The 7,484-nt window shown below is 39.7% G+C and overlaps 1 protein-coding gene across 1 annotated transcript; it reads right to left on the reverse strand.

Annotated features, from left to right (window-relative positions):
- Positions 1 to 335: 335 nt before the first annotated feature.
- Positions 336 to 3,917, reverse strand: LOC146360631 (uncharacterized). Its single transcript, XM_084921242.1, has 5 exons — positions 3,765 to 3,917; positions 3,277 to 3,597; positions 2,819 to 2,957; positions 2,396 to 2,465; positions 336 to 2,311 (listed from the first exon to the last, which is right to left on the reverse strand). Exons 1-5 carry the CDS (start codon positions 3,826 to 3,828, stop codon positions 2,219 to 2,221), a joined length of 687 nt encoding a protein of 228 aa, XP_084777368.1. The 5' UTR covers positions 3,829 to 3,917; the 3' UTR covers positions 336 to 2,218.
- Positions 3,918 to 7,484: the final 3,567 nt, after the last annotated feature.

Here is a 7,484-nt window from a genome sequence, read left to right on the forward strand (position 1 = left end):
CCATTCAAAAATGCCAAATGTGTAAAGTAACATTATGTAAGTATCTATGCTTTGTCATCAAGACACAGGAGAATCTGATAGATTATAATTAAATTAATAATTAGATGTGATATGACCGCTTTAGTTTCATTTTCTTCACCTGTAGCCCTGGTGGCATTCAACAGACTTAAAGGATAAATATAAAAAGTTTTTATGTAGGCTTAGTCTATGTGCAACTTTGGTCACCATGTGCAAATCTGAGAAATGAAATGAATATGATTGTTTTAAAATTGTTTGCAGTTGACAGGCAAAAGAAAAAGAAAGAAAAAAGTAAAGGAATAACTTTGCGTCTAACATGAGGTATTTTATTAGGATCTTTTTCAGGTGAATTGCTTTAAATTACAGGACAAAAAAACAAAAAAAAAAACTGTCATTATAGATGCGTGCACAATTCACGAAACAGTAAAGGCCTTTTCTTTCAGACACAATATTTTCCTGTTGGCCTTTTCAGTAGTTTCATATATATTAAATTCCAGGAAGAGAGCCTGGAAAATGCACTTGTGTACAGAGGTTTGGTGGTTGTTGCTGGGGAGTCCCTGTTTAAAACCAACTGCGTGGGGAACATTGGTAAAGTGCAAAAGAGCAAAATCTGTCTGTGAGAAGAGGAAGCTGATACAGGAAGCTCGAAGATGGTGTGAGGTCAGGGTTACGGCTCATTAACTGAAAAAGCCCTGAAACACTCAACAACCCATACTTAGATAACGATAAGCGGAAATGCTAATTATTGTTTCACATAGTGGTTTAAAGTGGGTTACAAATCTCAGTGTAGTGAACTCGCACCATGCCTCAAAAAAGATTTTTGCATGACGCTGTTTGACATAATAACTTGGTTTTGGATTATCATTATTTTTATTAACTGATATATCAGCTGAGCTAATCTATCAGTCAATATATTGTATTTACATTAACTAATAAATAAAAAAATTTAAAAGTAGAGACGGGAGAAACACCATTCAACCATGACTGTTACATAGTTTGTCCATAAGAGGGCACTCTGCAGTCCCCTGTTGGCTACAGATGTGTTTGAAACTCCAAACACAAGAACCGGTTGATCCGAGCAAAGTTGGGCAGAGAACAAATGAGGAATCCATGACCTGTTGTTAATATAAAAAAAACAGGATTTTGTTTTAAACTGCATTATGATCCATCCATCCATCTTCATCCGCTTTATCCAAGGCCGGGTCGCGGGGGCAGCAGCCTAAGCAAAGAGGCCCAGACCTCCCTCTCCCCAGCCACCTCCTCCAGCTTATCCGGGGGAACACCAAGGCGTTCCCAGGCCAGCCGAGAGATATAATCTCTCCAGCGTGTCCTGGGTCTGCCCCGGGGCCTCCTCCCGGTGGGACATGCCCGGAACACCTCACCCAGGAGGCGCCCAGGAGGCATCCTTGTCAGATGCCCGAACCACCTCAGCTGGCTCCTTTCGATGTGGAGCAGCAGCGGCTCTACTCTGAGCCCCTCCCGGATGGCCGAACTTCTCACCCTATCTCTAAGGGAGAGGCCAGCCACCCTTCGGAGGAAGCTCATTTCTGCCGCTTGTATCCGCGATCTCGTTCTTTCGGTCACTACCCACAGCTCGTGGCCATAGGTGAGGGTAGGGACGTAGATCGACCGGTAAATTGAGAGCTTCGCTTTTACACTCAGCTCCCTCTTCACCACGACGGACCGGTGCAGCGTCTGCATTACTGCAGCTGCAGCCCCAATCCGTCTGTCGATCTCCGGCTCCCTATGATATTATCTTATATAGATAACCCTTAAAAAATGTTTGGGAAATTTGTTTATCTTTGTGTGTCTCAAAGACAACAACACCAGAATAAATATCTGAGTTTGAAATTACTAAATATTGGTATCAGTATCAGTCTTAAACATCCAACATCAGTCAAGATCTAAATATTGCTATAAAGCTATTACAGCTCTGAAATCAACAAACTGAATATGTGCTATAAAAGTCTATTTTGTCACTCAAGACAGTGTGACTTGATATTTAAGTTTCAGATATAAAACGTTACTCTTAAAAGATTAAAATAAACTGTACTTCTACTAATGAACAATAAGTGAAACTAATAGTAAAGCATCATTGCTTTGGAGATTGCAAGTCCAGCTTCACTGTTTATTCACTAGGAAATAGATACTTATTATAAAAGTGCTGCAAATTCATACCTCAATTTACATCAAATGTATTTCAAGTAATATGATTTAAGTTTATTTTAGAAGTTGAATAAAGCCCATTTTCTGTTTGGATGAAGATACTGTATGGCTCAATTTCTCCCGCTGCCTGTAAAGTGAAACACACTCAGTTAGTAAAAAGTTCTAAGTCAATGAAAAGCAGGAACAAAATGCAGTAAGTGCAACATTTTACCATGTACGCTTCTGTGTTTCCAGGATCAGTTATTATTTCAGGACTGGTTATTGGCACCTGTCGTCTTCTGCTGGGAAAACAATTTACCAAAAAAATGTTTTTCAAAAATTCTGCATTTTCTTAGAACTGAGATAAAAATATTTATTTTATATATGTGGATTTTAAACAAAGAGCTTGTGCAGGAGAATTACACAAATAAAGACACATCGACCATAAGATGAGCGTCAGCGTAAGATAAATGTTACATTAAATAATATGTGACAGAGTTTGCATGAGATGTTGTGAATGCCTCAGTAAATATGATTATATAATATTATATAATATGATTATAATACGGTTATACTCCCTAACCGTGTTATAATACTGAGAACTGACTGAGAACCTTCACAGACATTATAATATATTAATATAATAATCTCTTACCTGCTGCATTTTGTTACGTATATAAATCCAAGGATGACTCCAGATATGATTAAGACTACAAGCACTCCAATTAAAACATAGAAAGACAATTTAAAATGTATTTCTGTAGGACTGGTGGTGACTTCATGGCTTTCAGTGCCTAGAAAAGAAAAACAAATGAGAAAAGCACCAGTGAGTTAATGAGTTAATTATGAAGCAACATCATGATATTAACCTCTGTTGCTATAGTGTCATGTAATATGTTCTTGAAATTAAGGGACTTTTGATTTTATTGTTTATACTGCTTAACAGCAGATTTTGTTGGGTCAATTGTTTTTTCTCTACATTAAGATATGTGGGCAGTTGTGAGGTGACCCCAGCTTCATACAAACCTTTGTTGATTGATATGATACCAATTATCGATAACCACAGTAATACAGTGAGGCTCGGTTATAAAAGGTATTAAATCCGCACTTTACCTTCCACAGTTACATTGAGATGGAGCTTATCTGCTCCTCCAGTCTGTACACACTCACAGGTGTAGCTCCCGCTGTCCTCCTGTGTTAAATTTGTCAGGTGGAGAAACACAGTCTGATTTTCTTTCATCAGTGTGAACCTGGAGTCACATCCATGCTCAAAGTTTTGTCCATGTCGATACAGCAGACTGCACTCTTCTCCTCTGCTCCTCTGTGTGCTGATCTTACACACTATCAGCATGATAACGTTCAGCGTTTCGTTGCTGCATATTCGAGTAACATCTGGTTGTTTGTCAATGATTTTCATAAGAATCTCCGTACCAGCTGAAATATGTAAAACTGGAAGTCAGTTCTGTGTGATATACAGTTGCTAAGTTACCACTTGCACATTACCAACATTTATTGGTAAATACATAGATTAACTGTAAAACAACAACAACAATGCGCTGCATAAGCGATCCTACATAAATAAAAGTAACTGTTTTGCAAACCTTTGTTGTCCATACAGGAAGTGAGGAGCAGAAGCAGAGCAAACCCGAGTCTCCATTTATCCATACTGGTCAAAACATCTAAATAACAGTGTAACTGCTGCTGACAGTTGACACTGTAGATCACTGTAGGGCGAAGGGTTTATACACCCAAGCCTCGGATTCTCAGCCTTCACTGAGGTCTGTGTTGGTGTGGAGGAAGGAAGTGCTGACGACGCTTCTGTTTTCATGTGAGTGCTGGAAGAGAGAGCCGGTGCATAAACACAGAAAATATATTCTGGCTGAGGGGAAACAAATAGCAACACTCGTATACATGTTAATTTAAAGGACTTCGTGATCACTCTTATAGTGATGTCTGATAGAAATGAACGCAAAAGCTTTTGAGATTTTGCATCTGCGAGCATGTGCCTTGACCTTTGTCAAACATTTCAAAGTCATACTGCAAGAGTAATCTACTTGAAGATGCATGAAAGGCAGATGAAAGAATCTCATGTTTGAACAAATAGACATCACTGTCCCATTACCTAGAAGTATCTGAGTTTCCTAATCATGTTATCTTGACTGTTGACTGATGTGTGATTTACTAGCTGGAGTTTCAGTATCCAGAAGGTTGCAGTGTTGCGCAATTCCAAAATCTACCGAGAGATAAGATGGAAACACGTTTGCTTCAGCCGGAAGGTAAATTCCCTTTTTTCATTTATTTATAGATTCCTCTGTAGTTACATCTTGTATGCTAAGTGAGCATTGTATTCATTATAACATAAATTATTAAACATCCTTATCTGACACATGGTTTGTTGTAAATTTACATGTAAGAACTTTGAAATATGTTAAGGACCAGTATAGAGATTCAAATCAACTCTGCAAAAACACACTAAAGACAGACAAACGGTTGATGAAGGATTGTGTATGCATCATCTTGATTGACTTTATCCTATTAAAAATTACAAATAGATGTTAAAACAATGTCTCTTAATCACTTATTAAATACTTTATCATTTGTACATCTCATGGTCCTCATACCAGAGGCTCCCAAGTCAGAGCAGTCCCTGACCTCCTCAGTCTCAATGTCACTTGTGGTTTCCAGGTCCAGATAAGTGACAAGGATACAAAGCTCCACTCAGAAAAAGAGTCTGATCGCAGACACTGGGGCAGGGTATATCATTATGCCAAGTTCCAAAAAATTAAGTTTCCAGACTGAGACACCAAACCGATATCATGTTGAGTAATATGATATCGGTGTTTGTTTCACGCTTTGACTCTTCAAAACCTGAAATGGGCATGCATGCTGCAGAGGTGGCATTACCAGCAGAGGGAGACAGTATATTCAAAGCCAATCAGTCGGTAGTGAGACAGGGAGGTATGATTAAGTACATTGCAGAAGCAATGATGGTACGCAGCAAATATTTACGTATTTACATGTAAATGTGTAATAATGTCTTAAACACTTTCCTATGATTTTTTTAATGTTGGCTTGAAATACAGTATCACCCTCTGCTGGTACTGCAGCTCACTACAACTTATTGCAACTTCTGCCTCTCCAAAGTGTGATACGACACAGTGGACTGGCGTGGCTATTACACGTTTTGTCATGATACTGGGCTGAGGACACACTGCGTGAAGTTGGCTCATTGTACAAAATGCAGTTTAGTCTTTGAGTGCAGTGAACACGCACTGTACATCCCCTTATAGTTACAGGACATCTTTTCTGTGAAAGCAGCTGCTTCCCAGTTGGGTGATGTGACTTTCAACAAAGAGAAAGACGCCATGCAGCACAGAGACAGTACAAAGTTCCACATCTATGAATACAACAGACAGCACTACCTGCATACAGCAAGTGACCAGTGTAAGGGTTGATATGTTAAGCAGACACAGTGTGTAATACTAGGGCACTATAATTATGATGACATTCAAAAATAGGAAAATGTTGTTGATGATATGACAATCAAAGGTAACAAACAAACCTGCCCTACAATATGAGGTGTGCACACAGGGCCACACACCGACCTAGCAGGACCAGCAGGACCAGAGATGGGTTTGCATTATCATTCACTCATGATTATTCCAGTGCAAAAAATAAGAACGACCAAGTGCAAGCTACAGAGAAGTTTCTGTCTGATACCCTGTTTGGGCAGATTAAATGTATCTGAGTTTATGGTAAAGGATAACCAGGCAAATAATGTAATGAAGCATAAGACTTCCACGCCATACTTATCACATCAAAATGCTACTGCTGAGAGAAACTGCTGCACACTGTTTAATAGGGATGGGTACCGGTATCCGGTACCATTATGGCACCGGTTCTGACAGAAACGGTAGTAACCAGACCGAAAAGCAGCGCACACTTTTTTTTCCTGAGATGTCACACACTTTGGATTCCAGCCAATCATTTTACCTTTGCGAGCGTAGTAGGCGGGTCCAGGTACGTACATTCTTTTAGAGCAGAGCTACAGATTAAAAATGCCCAAAGCGAAGCGGTCAAAGTCTGGCTGTACTTCACAGCAAAAGATGCAAACTCAGCAGCCTGCAACAAGTGCTTTAAGGTGATACTGTGATACTGTCAAAGGAGGTAACACCTCGAATCTGATGAAACACCTGGCGACGCATAGCGTTTTTTTAAAAGCTGAGAAATGCACCGTATTTTATAGCTTGCTGCGAGACCTCACACCGTGCACATCTACTGCGGGTGTGGTGCCTGCTACCCGGAGTTAGCAACATCCCCCAAAAACCCGAAGAGGAGAGTCCTGGCCCCTAGCCCTGCCAGTGTAGCAGAAATGATGAGGATGATGATGCAGCAGCAGCCGTTCTTCTCTGCGTGAGTAGCTTAATGCTGTTCGTGTGTAATTTATGTTGAGTAGGCTAACCACGTTATTACATTAATGCATGTAAGGTGAACTAGCAAACACCATCGTAGTTACATGCGGCTGTCTTCTTGTTTGATGGCAGGTACTCCCTTCACCCTGACCAAAAAGGCTAAAATGACCAAAGAAAAAGTGGGAAACAGCTGAACATGAGAGGTTTTTGGACAAAGTTTGTGTTTTTTCCATTGTTTACGCACTGCTTCCAGCCAAGAGTGATACCATATATGCCCCATAGCTGCAGAATCCATGGATGCCTGCATGTTAAACTTACTTGTTAGACCTGGTAAAGCAGCCACACTGATGTTTTTATTAAAGATGGGAGAATTTAGACAATTTTCCAACTCTCAGCCCTCACAGTGACTTCAGTCTTAAAGACCGGATACCTGTAGACTGGACAAGAGTAAACTGGACTTGAGATGTGAGAAAAGAGCTTTTGTTGGGGATGGCAAGGCCAGTCCAGCTCACATCTTCTTCCAGTGGGAACAGTGGGAAAGTGTAAATGTAACTTGTAAATATGACAGATATACATGGATTTTATACAATAAACTGCTTGTGTAGGAATAATTACAAAACGAAAGCCACACATCAATCTCTTCTAAGAGCTCAGTGTAAGATAGACGGATTACATTTAATATTATGTGATAGAATAATTTCATTAGATGCTATTTATAAAGCTGTTAATATATGTATATATATTGGTGGATGTCAACAAAGTTTTTAATAAGGGGTTCAAGTCCAAAAAAGAAGAAAGCCACTGTGTTTATTCCTCTGTAATCACTGCCGGTGGAAAAAGGGATGTGACCCTAAAAATCATCAGCTTTAGTTTGGAGCGGTTTTACAACTACCTTTGAAAAGTGCTCTG

This window comes from Perissodus microlepis, chromosome 23 (genome assembly GCF_051167445.1).
Source record: "Perissodus microlepis isolate ML-2025 ecotype Zambia chromosome 23, ASM5116744v1, whole genome shotgun sequence".
Taxonomy (NCBI): domain Eukaryota; kingdom Metazoa; phylum Chordata; class Actinopteri; order Cichliformes; family Cichlidae; genus Perissodus; species Perissodus microlepis.

What these genes read in the sequence shown, in the direction of transcription:
- LOC146360631 (XM_084921242.1), bottom strand. Translation starts at nt 3,828, where the DNA reads ATGGATAAATGGAGACTCGGGTTTGCTCTGCTTCTGCTCCTCACTTCC. An exon ending in TCTCAATGTAACTGTGGAAG is followed by an intron (nt 2,958 to 3,276) that starts GTAAAGTGCGGA and finishes TTTCTTTTCTAG; the next exon opens with GCACTGAAAGCCATGAAGTC. An exon ending in GAAACACAGAAGCGTACATG is followed by an intron (nt 2,312 to 2,395) that starts GTAAAATGTTGC and finishes TTCACTTTACAG; the next exon opens with GCAGCGGGAGAAATTGAGCC.